General features: G+C 50.6%; 9 protein-coding genes across 9 annotated transcripts; 4 read left to right on the top strand and 5 right to left on the bottom strand.

The window, feature by feature from the left end:
* Positions 1–257: 257 nt before the first annotated feature.
* On the bottom strand, positions 258–1,919 carry N7525_006641 (glycoside hydrolase family 125 protein; the record flags this gene model as incomplete). Its single annotated transcript, XM_002568846.1, has 2 exons — positions 258–1,731; positions 1,792–1,919. 2 exons carry the CDS (start codon positions 1,917–1,919, stop codon positions 258–260), a joined length of 1,602 nt encoding a protein of 533 aa, XP_002568892.1.
* Positions 1,920–2,335: 416 nt separating this feature from the next.
* Positions 2,336–4,120, bottom strand: N7525_006640 (uncharacterized protein; the record flags this gene model as incomplete). The annotated part of the gene is made up of 9 exons (XM_002568847.1): positions 2,336–2,478; positions 2,535–2,708; positions 2,764–2,916; positions 2,964–2,985; positions 3,067–3,372; positions 3,429–3,607; positions 3,660–3,901; positions 3,965–4,020; positions 4,070–4,120. The coding sequence occupies 9 exons, from the start codon at positions 4,118–4,120 to the stop codon at positions 2,336–2,338; spliced, it is 1,326 nt and encodes a 441-aa protein (XP_002568893.1).
* A 196-nt stretch (positions 4,121–4,316) lies between these two features.
* Positions 4,317–5,643, top strand: rad18 (E3 ubiquitin-protein ligase RAD18; the record flags this gene model as incomplete). The annotated part of the gene is made up of 3 exons (XM_002568848.1): positions 4,317–4,851; positions 4,902–5,031; positions 5,085–5,643. The coding sequence occupies 3 exons, from the start codon at positions 4,317–4,319 to the stop codon at positions 5,641–5,643; spliced, it is 1,224 nt and encodes a 407-aa protein (XP_002568894.1).
* Positions 5,644–5,741: 98 nt separating this feature from the next.
* Positions 5,742–7,388, bottom strand: N7525_006638 (putative vacuolar sorting protein SNF7 family protein; the record flags this gene model as incomplete). Its single annotated transcript, XM_002568849.2, has 4 exons — positions 5,742–6,440; positions 6,498–6,920; positions 6,976–7,270; positions 7,339–7,388. 4 exons carry the CDS (start codon positions 7,386–7,388, stop codon positions 5,742–5,744), a joined length of 1,467 nt encoding a protein of 488 aa, XP_002568895.2.
* A 428-nt stretch (positions 7,389–7,816) lies between these two features.
* Positions 7,817–10,101, bottom strand: N7525_006637 (TRAPP III-specific subunit 85 family protein; the record flags this gene model as incomplete). The annotated part of the gene is made up of 2 exons (XM_061213793.1): positions 7,817–8,979; positions 9,018–10,101. 2 exons carry the CDS (start codon positions 10,099–10,101, stop codon positions 7,817–7,819), a joined length of 2,247 nt encoding a protein of 748 aa, XP_061068224.1.
* Positions 10,102–10,491: 390 nt separating this feature from the next.
* N7525_006636 (tRNA adenylyltransferase) lies at positions 10,492–12,444 on the top strand (the record flags this gene model as incomplete). Its single annotated transcript, XM_002568851.2, has 3 exons — positions 10,492–11,542; positions 11,603–12,157; positions 12,206–12,444. The coding sequence occupies 3 exons, from the start codon at positions 10,492–10,494 to the stop codon at positions 12,442–12,444; spliced, it is 1,845 nt and encodes a 614-aa protein (XP_002568897.2).
* Positions 12,445–12,539: 95 nt separating this feature from the next.
* N7525_006635 (Tti2 family protein) lies at positions 12,540–14,351 on the top strand (the record flags this gene model as incomplete). Its single annotated transcript, XM_002568852.1, has 3 exons — positions 12,540–12,695; positions 12,742–12,937; positions 12,988–14,351. The coding sequence occupies 3 exons, from the start codon at positions 12,540–12,542 to the stop codon at positions 14,349–14,351; spliced, it is 1,716 nt and encodes a 571-aa protein (XP_002568898.1).
* A 239-nt stretch (positions 14,352–14,590) lies between these two features.
* On the bottom strand, positions 14,591–17,611 carry N7525_006634 (phosphatidylinositol-3,5-bisphosphate 5-phosphatase; the record flags this gene model as incomplete). Its single annotated transcript, XM_002568853.1, has 1 exon — positions 14,591–17,611. One exon carries the CDS (start codon positions 17,609–17,611, stop codon positions 14,591–14,593), a length of 3,021 nt encoding a protein of 1,006 aa, XP_002568899.1.
* Positions 17,612–18,383: 772 nt separating this feature from the next.
* N7525_006633 (uncharacterized protein) lies at positions 18,384–22,534 on the top strand (the record flags this gene model as incomplete). Its single annotated transcript, XM_002568854.1, has 2 exons — positions 18,384–18,908; positions 19,001–22,534. 2 exons carry the CDS (start codon positions 18,384–18,386, stop codon positions 22,532–22,534), a joined length of 4,059 nt encoding a protein of 1,352 aa, XP_002568900.1.
* Positions 22,535–23,737: the final 1,203 nt, after the last annotated feature.

Here is a 23,737-nt window from a genome sequence, read left to right as displayed (position 1 = left end):
TTATTTATTTGTTACGATAACTAGGCAGTCAGCGGTTGATTTGCTTACTGGAGAATAACTAAGGCGTCGGTATTCCCTTCTACAACATAGAGTAGACTGCGAAGGGGCATAACGGTCAAAGGTCAAATGCCTCACATTCCCAAATTTCATGCAATGGATAACAAACCGAACGATATAAGGGTATGATTAAGGTCCACGGGTATTTTCAAGAAACGCCAAAGAAGCCCAAGTCACAAACAAATAGTCTGTCAACCCTATTAAACAATATAAGGCTTCGCATCGGTACCGAAGATCAAATGAGGTCTCTCAGCAGCAATCTTAAGAACAGTCTGCGCGAAGACCGAGTTGGCCCACGCGAACCAAGGACGGGTATAGTCCTTGATGTTCGTAACATTAATAGACTCGTGGACAAGTCCAAGCAAGCTGGAGTTACGAACGAGGTTGAGGTTTCCAATGATCTCATCGTCGTCATCAGAGGTCATAGCCTGGACAAGTAGAGACATGGGCCAGGCGTTCTCAAGACCGATATGTGGACCACCGATGCCGTGGAACTGCGGACCTACCAGGTAGTACGGGTTGGAGGCCTTGTCGGTGATCATTTGGCGTGTATTCTTGTAGACGGTGTCTGATTTGTCCACAAAGCCGAGGTAAGGCAACGAGAGCAGTGAGGGGATGTTGGCGTCGTCCATGAGAATACGTGACCCATACCCGTCAACTTCAAATGCGTAGACATCTCCATATTTGGGGTGTTGAACAATGCCGTGGTCGCGAACTGCCTTAGCTAGCTTGGTGCCGCGTTCCTGTAGGTCTGCGACGAGACTTGCAGGTCCACCGGCTGCCTTGATGACTTCCGCCGTCTTTTGGAGCTGCACGGACATCATAGCGTTCGGTGGAATGAAAAAGCCTAGAATTGTAGCATCATCACTAGGACGGAAGGCGCTGCGAATTAGGCCGGTCTCGCTATTTAGCGGATTGCCAACACCAGCTAGGTTGAGAGTCTCGGTGCCAATGGTAGTCTCGCGCTGGAACGTGTACTGGTTTTGGATGAATTGGCCATGGGTATTGAAGGTGGGCTGAGACTCAGCATCAATTGTTTTCAGCACAGTTTCGAGCGCTTTATACCATCGGTCCGTCAAGAACTCAGTTGAACCAGTATTCTCGTAGAACTCGGTGCCTAGCTGTAGGAAATGGGCCAGGGAGTCAAGTTCATACTTGCACTCAAATACAAAAGACTCATCATAGGCTGGATGCACGGTGTCTTTTTGGGTGCTGGCTTCCGGCTTGATACCGCTGAGAGCCGGTGGCTGGAAAGCATTGCAATAGGGCGACTGGATGACGAACTCGGACTGCGTGTTGATAGCACCTAGGATGAGCGAGTAAAGACTCTTGTCCTTAGCAGCCAGTTTCTGGTAGTTTTTGAGTTGATTTGTTGAGTCCCGAAGCCACTCAGCGTTGATATCTCCCGTCACGATGAACGTCTGCACTCCGGTCCATTGCGCACCGTCTCGCTTGGCATTGGTGCCGGATGATGTTGATCCGTTCGTATGCCACCGAATTGTGGTATCTAAGGTATTTGGAAATGCATTTCGGAATAACTGAGCCAGGTCCTTATCGACTAGGCGCGAGGTGATATCGTCAATGACCTTCTCCACGGCGGGAGATGAGAATGTCCGACATGCTTCAGCAGGTCGCTGAAAGGGAAGGTTCAAGGGACCTCCACTATAGGGAGCGCTGTGATATTAAATCATTGTTTAGCATTTATTAGGCACATGTCGGATCGTAGATACTCACTGCGGTGTTGATGCATAGGAGGTGTAGTCTGGGCAGGCGCGTCGCAATATGGCTGGGTCGTCTCTGCCTGGGAGGGCGGCAGCCTGGAGCCCCAGCAGCGCGACTGCAAGGACGGCAGGAAGAGTCATGGCGCAGGTGTCAAGTCGGAAGAAATTGAGGGACAGGATTTCACTGCTACAAGGAAGAAGGCCGGGGTAAATAAGAGGGGATGTATGTCGATCCCAACCAGACAGGGATACATTCCACTACTCGCATAGAATTTCTCCGTGACTGCATGGGTGCATTTTGAGCTCCACGGCCCTGTATATGAATTCTAAGGGAATTTCCTCGGAGGAATACAAAGTACACCGCGAAATCGAGGTGACATTGGTCTAGGGACAATGTCACTCTTCCCCACATGAAGTGCGGAGAAGATCGACATCTCGGAATTTCCTTTTTTGGAGTTGGTATACTCTTCATGAGAGGAATGAACTGGATATATGCTTGGGTATTATATATCTATGCTTTTAGAAATTCATTGGACACCTCAATAATACTACAGAGATCACTTCTTCCCAAAGAAAGACATGATATTACCCTGTCCCGCAGCTTTGCCAGCCTTGGCCTTGGGAACATTGACTGCGGGCTTCTTCTTAGGCACCGGCTCATCCTCGGAGAAAGACTCCCAGGTTGCTTCTTCCCGGGTAACTGTAACAGATTAGTACATCTCGGCAAATCAATGGGTCTCAGCATGATGCACGGACCTAAGTATCCTTCCTCGTCCTTGACCGTCTTCTTCTTCATGACTTGCCGCTTGCCTCGTCGTCGGCCGCCCTGTACGGTCACTTCTTCTTTAAGTTCCGCCGGCTTCGATGGTGGCGGTTGCTCAACGGGCGTGGGCTCCCGTGGCTCGTCATCGGCATCGGGCATATCTTCATCTGGATCCATGTCAGCCGATACCTTTCCAGTTGGCGTTTGAGGGCCAGAGCGTACCGTCAGCCTCATCGTCATCATCGTCATCATCCATCATCTTCTTGAGCTTATCCTCGCGCTCTTTCCTGTTCTCACGGGTTGCTGCTGCTACTGTATCGGTACTATCAGGGAACAATTCTTCCGCCTCTTCTTCAGAGGCATCGTCAAGCACGACTAGAAGATGTTAGCTAATGTATCAAAGCCGAGTGAGGTTAACTAACCATCTTCTGCACTCGGTGCGGCCTGTAGTCAAAGTTAGTAAAATAAGATCAGTGACGAACAACAAAAATACATGAAAAAGGCAGCACGAGTGATGGCACGAACCGGTTCTGCGGGAACTGATGTCTTTGTCTTTGGCTTCGCCTTGGCGAAAGAGCTGAAAAGGTTGCCTTTTTGCTTTGCTGGTGCAGCTTTACCTGAAGGCTTTGAGGATGTCTGGGAGTTGGCAGCAGAGGATGGCTCAGACTTCGGTTCATCGGACTTGGTAGCTTCCGTCTTCGCTGGGGATGCTTCCTTCTGCAGCGGCCGCTTAGCGGGCACCGTCGACTCTGTCGAAGGCTTCGATGTCTTGGCACCCTGCGCCTTCACGGCTGGAGCTGCAGGCGGCGGCGGGCGCGCGCCAGTCCTCCGCTGGATCATATAAACATTAGATCGGGGTAAATCTGTCGAAGTAATCAATGGCCTACCTTGACGTTCCGATTCTGGATCATACCCCATTGCTTCCCACACTCCAATGGATCCTCCTGCCCGTGTGTACTCAAGATCTCCCGGTTGGCATCAACCAACACATTCAAATCCGGTAGAGCCGTAGGCTGAAGACTGTAGACATGGATTGTAGATATCGACTGGAATGTTGATTTCGCATCTGTTCCACTCATTCAGTACTGTCCATCACCGAGATCCCTGAATCTGCGTACCTTCCAAGTCTTCCTCCCGTGCTAACACGATCGAGGCAGTGCGAATTGAGTCCGAGGTCACATCCTGATTCGGCATTGAGCTTGGCAGGTATGGACTACTCTGCATCATCTCATCTTCATCGTCCGCATGGCCGTTCGTAGGGGCCGGCTCGGGCGCTTTCTGGATACCGGAGATGACGTAGGTAGCGTGGACGGTCTGTGGCTTCTTCGCATTCTCATTACGGTGGAATTCAAAAAGAATCCTATGCAACAGAGTGCCAGTGTTAGTTCCATACGATCTTTGTCATTGCGAACACTGAACATACTGTTTGGCGCGATTGGCGTGCACTTTGAGCGCGCGGCTTAATAGGCGATATGTGACCTAATCCCAATTAGCTCCTCCTTGTCTGAAGGACATATAGAAATCATACTGGGCGTCGCTCATTGAGAACATTCTCAGCCAGATACAACTTTGAGTCCATGGTTGCTGTTCAAATGCAAGTTGCTCTGACGCGTGTTTAACCACTTAACGCGTATCAGTCAGCGGGTCTTGGCATTTGCGGTCTTGCTCAGCGGCTCTCCACTCACGTTCTCTTCTTTCGTTTGCTGTCGCCGGGCGAACCCGGTTGGAATTTCTACAGAAAGAGCTGGAGCGCTCAGGGCTCAAGTCTCGATTCAATGGATCAGTCGTTCGATCTCCCAGACTCCACCGATTGGTTGGAAACGCCCCTTTCACTACTTGCGCCGTTCGAATCCTCGTTACGATGTCAGGTCTGCAAAGACTTCTTCGATAACCCCGTCATTACTTCATGCAGCCACACATTCTGCTCGTTATGCATTCGCCGTTGCCTCAGCACCGAAGGCAAGTGTCCGGCGTGTCGGAGCTCTGACCAAGAGCTCAAACTGCGTCGCAATTGGGCAGTGCAGGAACTCGTCGACGCGTTTAAATTGGCACGACCCAGTGTACTTGAACTTGCGAGGAGGGAAAACACGCGCCTTGCTAGGGGAGAGGAAGAGATAGAGAAGCCGGCCCAAAAGAAGCGGAAGGTCAATCACCTAGAAGAGGAGGAGCTACAGGTCCCAGAAACAAATTCGCAAGGCCGACGGACTCGTTCTCAAAAATCCATAGATAGCTCCGCACGGGAGCGAACTGTGCCTCAGATCGTCCCTGAGGTCATCGAGGACAGTCAGGACGACGAAGAATATATCCCCGGTATGACACTTTTATCACACGGATACCCGACCCGTCTAATCGCCTCGCAGAAGATGGGTTGGTTGCATGCCCAATATGCTTTCGCAAAATGAAGGAGGAGGCTGTATTTCCACACCTGAACGTACACCAACAGGAAGAAGACTCGCCCAAGAAAACCCCTACAAAGACAGCATCTTTCGGGTAAGTTAACTATATTGCATACGTCTATAACATGGCGCTAATTGATATTACAGGTCGTTAAAAGGCGCACCCCAAAAAGGCCTCAACCTCCCCAGCAAACAGCCCGAGCGGCTTCCGGCTATAAACTACTCCATATTAAAGGATAACGCATTGCGGAAAAAGCTCCGAGATCTCGGAATCCCCGACTGGGGACAGAAACAGCTGTTGCAGAGACGTCATACGGAGTGGATGAACTTGTGGAATGCAAATTGCGACTCCAAACACCCCAAGCCTAAGCGGGTATTGCTCCAGGAACTGGACATTTGGGAACGCACTCAGGGTGGACATGCAACAGCGCCGTCGCCATTCACCACTTCCAATAATGTGATGCGCAAGGACTTCGACGCCAGTGAGTGGTCAAACAGCCACGATGACGATTTCAAGCGTTTGATCGCAAATGCGCGTAAAAAGAGTGAGGCCAAGGCACGACAGACTATACCTGGAGGATGTCCGTCTTCATCTGGACAAAAGGAACCACAATCCCAGCAGGGTGCAGGATTACCGGTGGATGGTGCACGCGTTGAGTTTGGCCCAGACACAGATGGCAATAATGTCATTGACCTATCTGGGTGATCTCAAAACAAGTCATGTTGAGCTCGAATTGAGAAGCACCAAGAAGAGCAAGTTATTCTTCCACGTAAGGCAAAAATCTCTTCCGCAATTCGGGAGGCTCAGTTCGCTTGCATCGGACGGTCCTCAACAGACATGTTAGAGAGCCTGTCAATGATGTTATCTGCCAGCGCTGAGTCCGCACTTTTGGCCGCATGTGCTTGGCGAGAAGCCTCATCGGAGGCTTGCTTGACGCTGTCCAGTTCGGCAAGCCTCCTCTCGGTAACTGCTGCCTCCTCCTTCTCTCTCGCCTCTCTGTCGCTCTTCTCCATTGCCGCGAGCTCATCATCAATCTCTCCCTCGTCAATGACCGGGCCGGCCTCGTTCATGATGCTTCCGACCTCATCGACCTTGGTCATTTCTTCCCGCAATTCTTCAACGATGTCCTCAACCCTCTCAGCACCGCCGATCTGGGTATGCAGACCGCGAAGCACACCAGTGCTTGCCTGCATGACCTGGACCATGTCCACCTGGCCGGCGGCTTGCTCGATCTTCGAATAAACTTCTTCGAGCTGCATGAGAGTGTTGAACCTCTGCTGGAGGTTGTGTTCAGCCAGTTTCTTGGAACGCACGGCGGACAACGCTGAGATGCGGTTCTTATTCGCCAATGCCGTCTTTGCAGAGGCAGTCAGCTCGGCAATCTTTGCTTCAAGGCTCGTGACCTGTTTTGACATAGTCGACACCAACGTCTTGATGGATGCAATGGTTGTGTCCTGCTGGGTGATCTCTGCTGATTCATCTGCTGATTTGAACTTGATCGTCTAGCCACATCAGTTAATGGGTGGGTATTCTGGCCATGATTATATAGTCCAACTTACCCTGCCATCGTATGCAATAGCACCGCTATCGCGGGATAAATAGAGCAACAAGACATCAAAATCAGTATCTGATAATTCCGTAGCATCATTCAGTATGGCCGCGAACTCTTCAACAAAACTTTCCCTGGAGTATATAAGGTCAAGCTTGGATGAGTAGCTGCCAGTGGCTTTCTTGACTGCTAGGTCTGCCGCTTCCTGTAGGTTCTCTACCAAGACCAATTCCTGCACCTGCAGCTTCGGCGCTGAATCGCTCTCAGAACCTACGACAAACCCTTTCAGCTGCCGGGTTCCCCAGCTCATGACATTCCAAGGACTCAGAACCCCAGGATCAATTAACTTCCATTGACTTTTCTTTTGCAGAAGCCCGGCAGTGGTCTTGTAAACTGGCAATGGAATCATGGAATTCTTGCGCACTGCCTCATCCTGTAACACCCATTGATTAGCTCAAGACACTCTAAAGGAAAGATAATAGACCCACAAATACAGTGCCCAGAGCTACGGGTCTCCCCCACTCCGGACTCTCTAAATCCCGGAGCAGCGACTCATCCGTTCGCAAAATCAGGTGGTCGGTCTTCTTGCGCTTCGTGGGTGCTGTTCCACTCTTAGCTGATACGGTCGAGCCGGAACGTACCCGTACACCGCGTGATGAGGTATAACCGCGCTTCGCGGCTCGGTTGAGTGCTTGTTCCCATGCGGCAACGTTAACGGCGTAGCCGTCGGGGTTTGTCTTCTTCTGAGGCGTGAAGTCTGAGTAGAGAGAGGGTAAACGGTTTCTGAAGATATGGCATTGAGTAAGTACGGTATTCTTTCTGTGTTGTGGTCTTTGCGACTCGGTATTTACCTTCGGAATGCTTCCTCGTGAGTGAGAATATATTTCAGTAGTTCACTCATTATGCAAGCGTATGTTGAGGGAAAATGATGTGTCTCGCTCTAAGCAAATAATAGGACAAGTTGTTTTCTTCGGGCCTCGCAGACAAAGCAGATGGGGGAGTCACCTGGCGTCTGCGCATCTGCGCATCTACCGGACTGCATAGCTTTATCGATAAGCCCCACGTGACACGCGTCTAAATGTACATTGTGGTCCCGAACGGATGTTTCAAGAGTAGGGTGAGCAATTACAGCCTTTCTTTAGGCCAACAGTTCGCATGTCCTCTTACTCTTGATACAAGAGGTGTATATATTCGCACGCGAAGCAATACCCCACACACCTCTACCCGGAGTAAGGGTTAGACATCTAAAGGCAGTACTCAAATTCCTGTTTGAACATATTCGTATTCTATGCTTATATGCTATGATGAGGTATTAAGGCTGTAGTGAGTCTAAGCTCGTTCAAAGTCATCATTGGGTGGACTCTGAGAATCCAGAGGTCCCTGCGTCGTGTTCAGGGCTCCAGCATCCAGCTGCATAGGAGGCCCGACCAAAGACCGGCGATGGTGGCGCATGTCGAGTTTCTCGCTGGTCTCTTCAGTGTCCAGGGGATCCTCACTAGCCGGTGCTTCTCGGGTATCGAATCCCCTCGCTCCAAGATATTCGACTTTGACAGCATGGCGCAGATTGTCCACGAAGCTCTGCATCTCAGGCATGGGGAACACCCCGTCAGCCTGCAACACGTCAGCATAGAGACGCTCGGCTTCTTCCAGACAGGCTGAGGCCAGGGTGGGTTGGCCAGCTTTGAGCCATTGATCGGCAGCAAGGATGCTCCACATGCCGGCTTTTCGGCGACGCCCGCCCCATTTTGCGGCTCCCACTGGTGTCTTGGACGCATAGCAAGCTGCTACCCTTTCGGTGTATATAATCTGTCCCGCTGAGCCCACAAGGCCAAAGTCCATGACCCGCATGGCCCATTTGGCTGCGCTCTCAGTGGCTGACCCGCCGCGAGACTTGAGAAGCTCAACCGCTAGGGATAAACAGCGCAGTGCGTGCGGCGCATCTGAACAACGTGTGAGGTAGGAGTAGCACGCAGTCTCGAACATTTGGTCAACGCTCTCAAGCTTGATTTTGGCTGATGTGGCCAATGGATTTAGAAGCATACTAACAGCGCACATTTCGTGGGCACCAGCATGATACTTCCAGGCTTTGTCGTTGCCATAATCCGACCGAATCATCTCATATGTGGACGCCGCTAGCTTCCAATCGCGGAGCATGAACGCAAAGTCCGCCATCTTCCGCAAGATAGCCTCCGGGGAGTCTGGGCTATAAGAGTGTCGTGTTGGATCGTAGTTCCCGCTGTTACCACCCGACGAGCCTCCAATGCTTGAACGCGAGCTTGAACCGAAGCCAGCCCATCGCCGAGACATCGACATAAACCTGCCACTTATACCACGCCTCCGAGATGCAACCTGGTCGTTCCAGACAGCTACTTTATTTTCCATGAATGGAATGACGGACTGTACCACTAGTTCTCGAATGAATGCCCTAATCGCAGTAGCATCGGAGCCAAAGAGATATGGCGTGCCGTCAGTCCCGAGGTCAACCAAGGCTTCTGGAGAAAAATTAGCTTACGTCTGCTTGTGTGGTGACGAACAAACTTGCCTGCTTCGCCTGCCCCCGACAAATGCTCTGACGGCGAGAGCCATTCGCACTGGGGGACCTGCATGCTATCATCGTCTGTCACCACACACTGGCTGCTCCGAAGTCTCAAAAGATGACAGTGTAGCCCAAAGTGCCGCTTCATCTGATCATATAGTTTGATAGATTCCGTAATATCATCTCGTTCTTCGTCATGAACTAAAACGTAATATCGAAGATACTCCTGGTTGACCCAGTCCGGTGGCTGTTTGTCCCCAGTAGTACCATCAGCATAGAGCTGCCTGAGCGTCTCCAACGGAGCTGCGTTGCGAGAGCTGATGGCTATTACATTGGCCACTGGGTGGCCAAATGTCTCGTGAGGCGCTGTAGGTGCCGAGCACAACAGTTGTTGCAAAAACGACTTGCATAGTGGAGTTGTTGCAGGGAGTCCCAAAACGTCCTTTGTCCGTACCGATGCACCAAGCATGCCACCTGAAGAGTCTAACTGCTTGGCCAACACTTCTTCCATCTGCGCCAGGGGCCCAGAGTCTCGATTAGACGGAGTCCTGCCGATCCCTTTGAAATCGGCAAAGCGCACTCCATAGTCCTCCCAGGCACGACTCGAGCCTATACTGTCCCGAATCACGACCTTTCCGGAAACTGTTTCCCCAAAGGGCCGGATTAACTCCCAAAATCCACCCTTGAACCCCTTGTTCCTCACCAGATCGTCGGTATCCTCGGAGGCGTGGACTGCGATCGTGGGTGAGAATGACCGGATAATTGATGATCTTATATCTTCCGAGCCGTCGGATCTTCCATCAAAAGGCGAACCGATCGATGACCTTGCCAACTGCGGGGTGGAAGACCTCCCAGAGCGCGAGTGCGACGAGCCAGATCGTATTGGTAATTCGGCGACCGTGGCTGAAAGAGGGGTCGGCGATGAGACGGTCTGGGATTCTGCCAGTTCGGCGTCTAAAGATTGAGTTGTTTCATGCTCCCCGGGGTATCGTGATGGTGATGTGGATGCGACTCGCGCAACGCCGGGGGAGAAGGACGGCGGAGGTTTGACCGGAGCAGCATCTCCGGGCGATGTCATGGGCGGACACCTGCTGCTTTGTGCAGATTTAGAGCGAGTGTATTTGATGGACAGGCCCCATCGACTGGTAGATGAGGTCGAACGAGGTGTAATAGAGCGAGTGGGATGCGGCTTCACGGAGGTGTTGTTGGGGAGAAAGCCAAGTTGACGGATTCGGGCCGATAAGCACTGACACGGGCAACGAAATAGAGCGACAGGACCCGTGGACAGGTTGGGCACTAGAGCTTTTAAGAAGGTGGAGAATTATCTTGTCGATTGTAAATGCAATACATAGTACTTTCAGGCAGAGGCTGGTTGATCTCCAACTGGTGATGCAAACCACGTGAGAGCCATGCTTATCGACAATCAAACTGACTCACTTTCTCAGAGCATCTGACCTGGCTAGGTTCAATGCCGTTGCGCCCTTTCGTGTATCTATTTAAGACTTTTGGTCTCTCTTCAGTTGAAGCTCCACTTACCCGCACTCTAGCGAGAAGAGCTGGTCAAATAGGCCTGTTTCAACATCTACCCCTCCGAACCTACTCTGCATCCGTACCTTGTCGCACTTCCATGCGCAACCCCGAATCGGACCCGGACTTCTCAGATCGAGTCAGAAAGAGGCGGCGCATTTCCTCCCCAACGCGGGAAGGCTCATATCCAACCATGAGCCCCGCCATGCCTACCATCGAGCTCACTCCGCTTGAGAGCACCCTACGAACCCTACTCCTCGATGTCGCCCATTACATCACCGAACAGAAGATCCCCGAGGGAGGCAGCACCGCCAAAGATCACTCCGAAACTGTCTTGCGCTTCACAGGTGGGTGGGTCAGGGACAAGCTGCTCGGAGTCGATAGCCATGATATCGACGTGGGCATCAGCAACATGACGGGATACCAGTTTGGTATGGCCCTAAAAGACTACCTGGATGTTCCAGAGCATCTTGAAAATTACAAGAAAGGCCTACCGAATGGGGAAATGCACGACGCCATTGTGAGCCTTCACAAGATTGAGGCTAACCCGGAGAAGTCAAAGCACCTCGAGACCGTCACAACCAAGATCTTCGGATTGGATATTGACTTGGTCAATCTACGGAAGGAAACATACACAGATGACAGTCGAAATCCTCAGATGGAGTTCGGCACCGCTGTCGAAGACGCACTGAGACGCGATGCAACTATCAATGCACTTTTCTACAATCTTAATGAGTCACGGCTGGAGGATCTCACAGAGAGAGGACTGGACGACATGAAGAAGAATATTATTCGATGCCCAATGGAACCATACCAAACCTTCAAAGATGACCCACTGCGTGTGCTTCGATTGATTCGCTTTGCCAGCAGACTTGGGTACCAAATCGAGGCCGAAACCGAAGCCGCTATGCAGATTGAAGATATCCGCGAAGCATTGAAGCTCAAAATTAGTAAAGAGCGCGTGGGAACGGAGGTTGAAAAGATGTTGCGTGGTGAGTCATTGCACTTACCCGATACTTTACATTTCTGACAAGTCGTGTCTGATATCTTAGGGCCCGACCCTCGCGGTGCATTGCAGTTCATTGATCGACTCCAACTGTTCCCCACTATCTTCGCTAATCATCATGACGACGTCAAGGCTGATACATCAACATGGCCCCTTGCCTACAATACTTTGGCACGATTGCTGCATCCAGAGGCTGGTGACAGCGAAGAAGTTCAGGCAGTTACTAAGCGCATTCGTGGGGTCCTATTCCGCGACGAAACTACCATATACTACGCCTGGATGATTGCAACCTTTGCTCCCTGGACATCGATTCCCGGCCGCACCGGGAAAGGAAAGCCCTTGCCCCCGCGAGCGGTTGAGGTTGGCAGGGAGAGCCTTCGCAGTGACAATAAGACGCTCAATGCGCTCCGCGCTGCTGCTCTGCATTACAAGGAAACAATCGCAACCAAAAATGCCCTTCTCACCAACCAGATGAGTGGAACACCGGCAGAAATCCGACAGCGCGTTGGGTTGCAAATGCGATCGTGGAATAAGGACTGGAAGTTTTGCATTCTCCTGGCTATCTTGCAAGAAAATATGGCGCTCCGTGACTTTGCAGAAGGTAAGATCCATCCCGTTGGTTTTAAGATCCCATTCTCACGATGTTTAGTGGCCGGTGAGTACGACCATTTCCTTGCGTACATTGTAGAAAACGATCTGGAGGGTGTTTGTGAGCTCAAGCCCATTGTAAACGGGGACGAAATTATGAAAAGCCTGGGAGCCAAAAAGGGACCTTGGATGTCCAAGGCAGTTAACATGGCCCTGGAATGGCAACTTCTTCATCCTGATAGCACCGACAAGGAAAAGGCGTTGGAGGAGATCGCCCGTCGACGAGCAGAATTAGAGTGACGTTGAAGATCCCGATGACAAATGAAAATCCGATTCGCGGACAACATTAAAGTAGAACTTTTACAACTTCCTCTTCTTTTGTAAATATTTCAGCAATGGATAAACTGCGCAAAGAAGCCCGAGAGGCGCTCGTGCAGAACCCTGGCAAAATGCCAGTCGGTTTCTTCCCCGCCGTTGCGGCTGCGTCCAAAAGTGATTTGGCTCAATTATGGCAAGACGTTGCTGCTTACGATCACTCAACGCATTTGAATGTATGATTCTACCAATTGAATAAAGACAAATGCACTAATTTTTCAGATCTGTGAGAGCCTCGTCACCGTGACCAGTTATATTGACTACTGGGATGGCATGCTGCCGAAAGACCAAGGCCCGCGACCCTTGAAACCAGCCGAGGCCAAAGCCGTGAACAACTTGTTCGACTGGGCCAGTGCTGCTGCTCTGCCTTCGTCCGATTTCGCAGTCGATTTCGATGAGACTGCCGAGGTTTCAGACGGTAAGTTCTTTCTATAAACATCTGAAGCCTTTACTAATTATGCCACACAGATATCATCAAAGCCCAGAACGAGAGTCGGTTTAGATCCGAGCTCGCACTGGAGCTGATTTTGGTTCTAAACAAGCCCTTGGCAGGATTGCCAAATGGCAAGCCAGACAATGCGGCCGATATTCTTCTCGCGGGCGCATGTTTTGCCAACGAGCAAAACCCATGGGCCACATCAGAGAGCTACAATGCGGCATCGATGCTCATGAGCGTGTGGGTGCAGGACACTCATCGTGGCAATACATTCTGGCCTGCTATCGACTTCATCCTCAGAGAGAGGATCAGGCCTCTCTTTGCAAAGACAAAAAACCCCGCCATCACCAGTGCCGGCCGCAAAAACTTCCATCCTCAGACTCTGCCTCGCTTCGGTGCAAGCGATCTGGATGCATCAGCGAAGCCTTGGAAGACTACCGATATATACGTCGCATCTGTGCTGTCTTGGATCCTCTCGCAGTACCAACCCGAGGACAAGACACAATTCGAAGCGCACTTCCAGCTTTTCGTGCCCACCATCCTAGCAATGGTTGACGACAACAATCTCCCCTTCAAAACAAAAGGCTGTGCCCTACTCACTCAGCTGCTGCAACCGATCCAAGAAAGTAACTCAGACATCCTCCGACGAACCAACCTCACCTCTGTCTTCGAAGACGCCGTCGCGCCATGTCTTCTATCCCTACCATCCATCACACCCGAGGACAGATCCTTAGATCTACTAGGAGCAGCATATCCAGCCCTCCTCTCTACCTTCAAAACCGCCTACAAAGGCCCCACCCAATCCGAAAAGGATAAAGAAGCCTACACGACCAGCCTCACCAAAATCCTCCGATCAAACCTCATTTCCTCATTCCACCACGTCAGCTCCAGCACTCCAGCTACGGGCTCAGCAGCATCCTTCCCACACCCCCGTCTCTCGACTTTCCTCCTAGAAAAGATAACAATCGTTATCAACGAGCTAGGAATCCACACTACAAAGTACCTCCAAGAACTGATCCCAGTCCTCTTCACAACACTATCAAACCCATTCGGCACAGCACACCCCCAACTCTTGCTAGCTGCAGCAGCAGCTACACAAGCGGTGATCAAGAACGCACACCCACGGATATGGCGCTGGCGCGGTGAGATCCTGAGTGGGCTGTGTTCGTGCTGGCTCCATATTGCCGAGGATAACAGGGACTCCGTGGCTGAGCTGGCTAGGTTGAAGCGCGAGTTGCAGCAGACGCTGCAGGTTTTGAGGCTTGTTTTGCTGAACCCTGTTACTATTGCAGCTGATGTCCCAGAGCCGGAACAGGTGCAGGTCAAGGAAAATGTAGAGAAGGAGTTTCAGGAGCTTGTTGATGCGGATGCAGAGCTTAAGGGTCTTTTTGCTTGATCGTTATTGGCATTGTATGTCTGGGGTGTTATCTAGGGAAAACATTATAGCAACAATTATGGCAATCTCGATTGAAGATGTCTGCTGGGTTTAAACAAATTTGCTCTTGGTATCTGGGTGGTAGGAAGTGGACACTACCCATAGAACCTTTAATAACGTAGAATAAGATGCAGTGAGGGTATCAATTTGTTGCTCTGAACGCTAAAACAAAACGAAAAACAGATACTCAGTTCGTAGCATCACGGATCAACCCGCTGCTTGAAGAGACTCTTCCCGCGCAACCACTGGCGGTACCGTTTATACCTCTTCTTCTCATAATCCTCTCCGACGACAGTAAGACCATCCTCAGAGACATCCAAGAACTCAGCATAGGCAAGCATGTTTACCCCAGCCCTCGCCTCCAGCGCAGATTCCTCGACATTGCACTTATTCGCGTACTCCAGAAGATCGAGATTGTAGCCGTGGTCTTGCAGCGATGAAGCAGTCATTTCATCTTCGGATGTGACGACAAGTGGGACCTTAAGCGGGTGGTTGATGTACCGCTCGTATTCTTCTGCCTCGCCACTGGTGACAGAGGGGCTCAGCGAGTCATTGACTAGCTGGCCGAGGGTCCACTGGGCGATCTCTGCTTTGCTGGGGGTGGTATTGGCACCCGGTGGGTCGATGGGTGGGATGCGGGATACGTGGGGGATTTTGAAAGCTGGCTCTTTGATGATGCCCGCGAGAGGGGGTTCTTTCTCAGACGAGGGGGCTTGGTGGGCCCATGTGTGTGCGGATTCGGGTACTGATGTCGTGACTGATGAGGCGCGACTGCGGCTGTCGGAAGGCTCCTGGATCTTCACGCTGCGCTGTGGTAGGCGCTCGCGCTGGATTTGCTCTGGCGGGATTCGCGGCACGAAGGGGCTGAGATCGGGGACTGGGTGTCCTGGGCGGACTGGGGGTAGGTATCGGGAGGTGGAGTTCATTTTCAAGGAGAAAACTTTAGAGAGAGAAGACAGGGCGAGTGGTCGGTAGTATTCCAGCCAGAAGTCATCGAAATGTGAGAGTGGTGCTTTGGGATGGAATGGGAGGGGTGGGAACTCCCTGGGCTTTAGATTTTCGGGTGTGTACCACGAGATGTAGCTGGGTTTCTTTCTGTTGAAGTGGGATTTGGGATCGGTATGGTGGAGATAGTAATCCGTAGGAAGATCCCAAAGCATCGGAATGCCCTGCGCGAAGGTGTAATTCCCAAGAAAGAGATTGTATGCCTCTTGACGCTGAGCATCAAGGAAAGAATTGTTGTAATACCGCTTGAAGCTTTCCACCATATCTCGAGAATGGCTGCTCCATTGATTGATCTTGCGGTAGGTAGCCATGGTATTCACCAAATGCGATCCGCCGTACTGAATAGCGATCGTGTCGCCATGGTCATGCCACATGTTCGTGAAGAGATTGACAGCATCTGTATCATACTCTACAGTTGTGTCGTCTATCACACCCAGAGCATGGAGCTGATAGCCAAGTGCCCTCTTGCCAATGACGAACTGTGCAGCATTTGTTCGGTCGAGGCAATCAATGCAGTTGGTCCTTGCGACACCGTTTTGAAGCTGTAAGCCGGATTCTGCGTCATCCCCATTCTTGAAAAAGCCGATTTTGGGAATGATGTGGCCTGCGATATCTTCTAACGTCTCAATAACATCCTGATCCCGGCTTTTTGCAGCACGGCTCATGTCCCATGCCTCGTAAATGAGCTTTTTATCCTCGGGAAGAAACTGGTTCAGGTAAGTCACAGCGTTGGTGAACTCTTTGAGAAGTATTGACTCTCTTGGAGTTCGTTCGCGGGATTTGACCAGGTTCAGGACATAGACTGGAGCGCCATATCTTCGAAATAGATCGTCGAAATGCAACGCCGCAGCCGAATAAAATGGATCCACGAGATTAAGCTCAATATCCGGTTTCGGCGATACCCCCGTGTTATCTTGAGTCCAGTGAAGAGGAATGCTCCCACGATGTTGAACATACGAAGTATAATGGGGGTTTGCATGAAGTCCTGGGCCAGCAGAATGGAATGATGTTGTTGTCTGTTCACATACAATCTGTTCGGTCTCCACATCGTTGGCCACGTATCCCAGGTCGTTTGCGCCTCGCTTCAGGAAGCGTGCCCCGGCAAAGAATCGGGATCGACGCGCGATGATTGTGATGTAGACCACTCGTCCATAGACACTCATCTTTGACTGATCCACATATCCATGAATGATAGGTAGACACCACTCGTAAGGGTTCTTAAGGGCCTCAGCTGCAGGGGAAAGGAGATGATGGTTCCAAATAAACATGGAATGGTAATCATGTGAAGGCGGATGTGGATGGCCATCCCGGTGGGCCTCGCGATCCCGGCAGATATTATGCTGGAGTGTGCGAGTGATGTCGTAGGAATAGCTGAAATAGAAAGAGCGCGATAAGTCGAGATTATTTAGAATCGCAATATACCGTGCCTCCTCGGAATGCTTCTCGGCCTTAGGATGTGAAGGCTCCGAGGTGGTCAATGGGATCAGCTCGGTTTCGTCGATTTGATAGACATTGTGACCACCAAGCATGGCAACCTGGCCCCTCTTGGTAACGAGTAGCATGTAGTATGCACCTGTGAATCGGATGAAGCCAAGCAATGCCCATGCGCTGCACTTCTGTTTCAACCCGCCCGAGCTCTTGTTGCCGTCGTCGATTGCATCCAGCAACTGAACCATCTCTCTTTTGTTGTATACCATGTCATCCTCAGTAATATTCAGCTCTCCGGAGTCCGAGGTGCGATCAATTTTCAGAATCCGAAAACGAGTCTCCGCAAGATTGATCCCGACCATATAGAATCGAGTCGCGGTTTCGTACAGCGTAAATTTGTGCATTCGGTTGATCCCTTCGTCCTCCGAGTTGTCTGAAGCTGATCGGTGTTTCTGCGCGAAAGTCGGCGAAGCCTCTCGCTCAAAGGAAGTTGCTACCCGTGGCTCTTCATCTTCCCCATCCCCTTCTTCTTCCTCAATCCGAGCCCCAGGCGGTTGGTTGTAAGGCAACGGGAATTCCGATACGACTGAGGCATCGTCAACTATTCCAGCGTCATTGGTGCGCTCTATTCGCGAAGAGGGTCTGACGCTCGTCGTTTGGGTGGAAGTTGGTCCCCCTGTGGCTTGCTTCGCCAAATTCGGGTCTGAGGGAATCGGAAGATGGTCATCGTGGACAGATGGTTCCTGGGACACCAGTCCAATCAGAGAAACATCATCAAAGCTCTCCATAGCTCAAGGGATTCAAATAGGTTGAAGATGCAGCTGAAACAGCTGCATACTGCATATCCAAGGGATTTCAAGTCAAAGGCGGATGTTATGAAGTTCAAAGAGAGAGAGACCTCGGGAGGCCCCACACATGACGTCGCCGTAAATAGCGGCCAGTTGGTCATAATCCCCATTTTAGGGCTATCTGTCTGATTTTGATCTATATAACTACCTACCTAACTACATATGTAGGTACCTACATACTGTGTTTGTTGTATACCTAAGTATGTCTAATGTAGGCGCTCCCATATCAAATCCATAACTTCAATAGATTTTCCCTTTAACTTATACTCATCCATCTGATTGCTATCGAAGGAACTATCAGCTAGTATAGAAGTCGTACTCCTATTATGAACTAAATAAGCTATATTCCTCGGAGGCTAGATATAACGCTTACTATCGAGTAGGCGTGTAGTTCCCTAAACTTCTCCCGTACACGATCTGTTCGAGGCACCTAACAAGGCCTCTTTATCTTTAACCATATCTAGCTTAAAGCGACGGTATGCCTCATCTACATAGGGAGGAAGACTATCTCGGGTACTAGTTACGCTCGATCGCTTTTACTAGTTTCTTATTACTCGGGGAGTATGAAGTTGGTACTGGGAAGAGGGAGAAAGGAGGGAATGAGGGAATGAGGCTCTTTTTCTACTAGTTAGCTTACAGCCCCCAATCCCTGTATCTATAATCAGGCACTCTCATTCTAACAGGCACTCGAATATTCGCTCTCGAGCATAAAATGCGTTCTCTCTCACATCGGTTCCGTAGAATAAAGAGCATAGGAACGACTACATTTAAGAGGGTTTTACACTCGCGTTCGCAGTTGGATAATTCCCGTACTCCAAACATTGGACCAACAGATACCCCGCTTGTCGACGAAGTTGTCCTCACTCCCACATCAGAAGATGAGCCCAGCGATCTCTGGGACCGCGCAGAAAAGGCTCTGCGAAACAGTCCCGATGGTCAGACCAGAAAGATAATGGAGACGTATTTGTCGATTCTCGAATCAGAGCTGGGATTTGAGATCGCGGGGATGGCATCTTCCGATCGCCAGAAGCAGTTGTCTAATTTCACCGTCAATAGAATTCAAGCTCTTGACGAGAAGAAATGGAGAGTTCGGCTACGCGAAAATCACGTTTCTGTCGAAAGCATCTTAACTGGGATCGCGAACAATGTGCTGGCCGTGAAGGATATCGTCTCCACGGCCGCTGCTGCGGATCCGCATGTTGCGCTGGCTTGCGCAGGAGTCACAGTAATTTTATCAGTGGGTTCACCTGTCTTTTTTTTTTTTTTTTTGCCCCTTCGAGGGTTTTTCAGTCATGTGTAATGAAGGGGATTGCTAAGGCTCGGGCTTAGCTGCTCATTCGGTCAGTGAACGAACACAAGGCGCTGCTGTCCGGCTTTGACTATACGTCGAAACTGATTTGCCAATTCAATGTGATGGGGAAACTATACATGTCGCGCAAAGATGTTGTTCTTGCCAGCGCGGACGATGCCGCCCGGTTTGCGACTGAGTTCGAAGCCAGTATGCTGGATCTCTATTCAGGGGTCCTGGAGTTCCAGGCCCGAGCTCTGTGCCATCTCTCTAGACACCCCATCCGACAGAGATTTATAGAGACGTTCGAAGTCGACAGTTGGAAGGGAAAACTAGCTGATATTAAGGACTCAGAGACCCTGTGCAGGAACTTTACTTCTGTCATTGACTCAGTGAAATTGCACAGCGGCCTGGAAAAGCATGAGCAAAACCTTTTAAAGGTGAGGGAAAATACTGATGACATCTTGCACAGTCTGAGAAAGCAAACCGGCCCTCAAACCGCTTCTGCGCGGGATGAGTTTCTCAAGGTGCTTTATACTTCCTGTTACGAGGACCATAAAGACAGAAATCAGGAGGCAGTTCAGGGCACGTGTGAATGGTTCACAACTAATCCTCTGTTCGAAGGGTGGAGGGACAATACATCATCCTGCCTCCTTTGGGTTTCTGCGGACCCTGGCTGTGGAAAATCAGTGCTGGCAAAAAGTCTAGTCGATCACAAGATCCGAAGGTCTGAAAAGCAGGTCATTTGCTACTTCTTCTTCAAGGATGACCATACAGAGCAAAAGAGTGCAGTAAATGCCTTGTGTGCCATACTACGCCAATTGTTCCTCCAAAATGAGAAGCTTTTACACAAATCCATACTTGACGATTTCGGAAGAGACCCAGGTTGGCTTACCAAGTCTTTCTCTAGCTTATGGGACTTGCTGGTCAAAGTGGCTAGCAACCCAGATGCCGGGGAAATCGTTTGTGTTCTAGACGCTCTAGATGAATGCGAAGGTGGTGGATGCTCTCAACTTATCCAAGCTTTGAACAGATACTACCGCAGGGTGAATAGCAAGTCGTTATTGAAATTCCTAGTCACGAGTCGACCATACGCCCATATACTGCGCGAGTTTCAGCCTCTGAAGAACCATGTGCCAGAAATCCACCTGAGCGGCGAAGACGACGTTGAGACAGAGAAGATATCCGATGAGATCAATCTGGTCATCCACAACCGCGTCGAGGAAATGGGCGATCGTCTCCAGCTTGAAAGTCACGAACGAGCGTTTCTTCGCAATCAGCTTCTGCTCATGTCTCATCGGACGTATCTCTGGGTTACCCTGATATTTGACGTGATTGAGAACAGCATCAGCTACACCAATGCGAGAGTACAGGAGATCATCCACACACTCCCAAGGACAGTCGACGAAGCGTACGAGAATATCCTGGCTCGGAGTCCCGACCAGGAAAAAGCCAAAAGACTGCTCCATATTGTTGTGTCTGCTGTCAGGCCCATGACCCTCAAAGAGACGAGGATCGCCCTTGCAATACGCCCAACTGACCGCACATACGAGGATCTCGATCTCGAATCGGAGACACGGTTTCCCGCCGTGGTGAGAAATCTGTGCGGACTTTTCGTGACAATCATCGATTCAAAGATATATCTGTTGCATCAGACCGCAAAGGAATTTTTGGTGAAGAAGGCAGAGACAGGAGATACATTCACACCACGGACGGAGCCCAGATGCTCAACAAGTTATTCGACTGTCGAGAATCGGCCACATAGTGATATCGCCTTCTCCCACTGGAAGCATTCTTTGGTGCCAACCGAATCAAACAGTATCCTAAACGAGATATGCATCGCATATCTCTTGTTCGAAGACTTTGAGTCTTGCCTGAACCCGGAGCAGAATATCGGGGAATATACTCAAGAACATGTTTTCCTAGAATACGCGGCCAAGAACTGGGCTGAGCACTTCCGTAAGTCGTCGAGCGAAAGGCAGTCGGCGATTTTGGAATCAGTGAATGAAGTGTGCAGGGTAGGCTCCAGGCGGTTTAACGTGTGGTTTTCTACATATCTGAAAGCCAACGGAACCAACGAAACCAACGAAACCAACGAAACCAACGAAGCCAGCGAAACCTACCTAACCTACACACCCAACGAAACCAACAGTTATTTCTCGTGTTGGGAGGATGGGTCTCACTACTCTGAACTGTTGTTGGCATCATATTTTGGCCTAGACTTAAGAGTCAAGGCTATAATAGACGCTACCGGTCTAGACACCACTGGTGAAGGCTTGAGCGACAAGGACTTGTTCTCTCCTAGCTCCCCTTTGGCGTTGGCTGCTCAAGGTGGACACGAGCGGGTTGTGGATCTACTCCTAGATGCGGGGGCTGGTGGTGCACCCTCTGACATCCGTGATGGATCGTATGAGCCTCTGGAGAATGCTGCTAAGAATGGCCATTTCCGGGTAGTGGAGATCCTTCTGAGCCTGGAAAAGGCTTTCCTAGACACAGAATGCCTTTCAAAATCTAGAGCACTCTACAAGGCAGCAAAAAATGGTCACGAGGCAGTTGTGAAGCTTCTGCTAGCCTCTGGAGCTGAGGCAGACCGTGATCCCGTCTATGAGTCACCGCTCTTGTCAGCCGCCGAAGGTGGCCACTTGAAGATCGTGAGGCTCCTGCTGGAACAAGAGGGCATTGACCTAACGCGGCATATTGAAGGGGGCAACACACCACTTATTCGGGCTGCAGCACGAGGTCACGACACGGTAGTTAAATTTCTTCTCTGCGTCGAGGGAGTTGACCCAGATTGCCGGAACCACGCCGGCTATTCGTCCCTGTGCCTGGCTGTAAGGGGAGGTCATACTGAAGTGGTCAAGCTTTTGATCGCAACAAACGCTGTCCAACTTGACATGAAAGACGCCCTGCAGCAAACCCCACTGGTCTCGTCTCTTAGAGAAGGGCACGATTCAATATGCAAGCTCCTCCTCGGCAGTGGTGCACAAGATGTTGGATGGGACGATATCCATCCAGGTGGGCGCACCGCATTGTCAATCGCCGCTGAGCTCAGTAACGAGACCATGTTCGATCTCCTTTTAGGTACGGGAAAGGTGAAACCGGATTCCAAGTCCACATACAATCGTACGCCGCTTTCATATGCCAGTGAAAGTGGAGCCACTGGAATTGTAAAGCGGCTGTTAAATACAGAAGGCGTGGACCCTGACCTCGCCGACACCAGTTATGGGCGAACACCGCTCTCATGGGCTGCAGTCAACGGTCATTTCGAGGTCGTCCAGCTATTGTTGGACTCACCTAGGGTTGATGTGAGCTCTTGTGATTTCATTTATGGACGCACGCCGCGCGAATGGGCCCTTGTGCAGAAGCATTCAGATGTCGCTCATATAATCCGACAGAAAGAGATACAAGAGGGACGGGACGATGTATCTGAGGAAGTTGTGTCTCCTGAGTGTGATGGCGATGGTGAAGTCGTTTTGCAGTCCACGCCGCCATGGGCCGTGCCGGTTTTGGTGTTCCAGAGCGAGGGAGACAAAGATGGTGAGATGCATGTTGTGCAGCACGGTGACATTGAGTAGCGGTAGAAGCTAAGTCTTAAAGCTATGAAAGAGGCTGAGCAGGTATTTACAGATTTAACATTCAAGTAGTAGCGAAAGATTGTTTTGTGGTCCATCTGGTGTACTCACCTGGGGTTGATGTGAGCTGTGCGGAAATTCAGACCCTGATACCCATTGTAATGTATCCATCCTTGATCTATGATGATGTATGACATCTGGTGACGGGTTAAGGTCAGCGAGTGGCACAAATTGGAAGCAGTCCAGCGCTTCCTGGCCTCCGTCGGGCATTCCGTATCCGGAGGGACGAGGAACTGTGTGCTGTTTCGCAAGAATTCTGGGGAGACTGCGGCTTGCTGCGACGTTTGTGTTGCACTTCAGAGTCATCTGGTCAGATCGGCGGCGGAAAGGTACCGGAGACACACTGTGTATATAGAAACATTAATAGCCTTCAACTTGAAAAATTAGGGAAGGATTTTAGCTTGTGTTGGCTTCACCTAAAGGCTACTAGTCAACAGCACCACGTAGAGGTCCAAGCTTATTGCTGTTAGATCTTCTAGAATACCCGCCCCGAAGGTATTCTAAAAGACCCCGGTCTTTGGCAAGACCGGATTTTCCCTCCGTCAAGAACAAGACAAGGCCGAAGCCCGCCACTCTTTCAGGAATTGATTGATGACAAACGACCCCGTCGAGAACAAGACAGACCGAAGCCCGCCACTCTTTCGGGAGTAAGAGCCAACAGAGACACTCCGTCAAGAACAAGACAGACCGAAGCCCGCCACTCTTTCGGGAGTAAGAGCCAACAGAGACACTCCGTCAAGAACAAGACAGACCGAAGCCCGCCACTCTTTCGGGAGTAAGAGCCAACAGAGACACTCCGTCAAGAACAAAACAGACCGAAGCCCGCCACTCTTTCAGGAGTAAGAGGCAAACCGACAAGATCTAGGTTACTCCGTCAAGGACAAGACAAAGCCGAAGCTCGCCACCCTATCGAGAATACACTAACAACAAGTGACTCCGTGAAGGACAAGACGAGCCGAAGCTCACCACCCTTTCAGGAATAGACCATCTCTTCACCCCTTTAGGAACAAGACGAAGCTAAAGCTCGCCACTCCTTCAAGGGAAAGACAAAGACAATCACAAATCGCCTTCTTCGATTAAGGAACTGAGATTTCCCCTAAAAGGCAAAGTTTGCAACTTTTGGGGTGAGACTGACCGGGTGGGAGA

The sequence above is a fragment of the Penicillium rubens genome, assembly GCF_028828025.1.
Source record: "Penicillium rubens strain IBT 27055 chromosome Unknown utg000003l_segment0_segment0, whole genome shotgun sequence".
In the NCBI taxonomy this organism is placed as follows: domain Eukaryota; kingdom Fungi; phylum Ascomycota; class Eurotiomycetes; order Eurotiales; family Aspergillaceae; genus Penicillium; species Penicillium rubens.
Note: the sequence above shows the minus strand (reverse complement) of the source record. Positions and strands in the feature narration are given on the sequence as shown.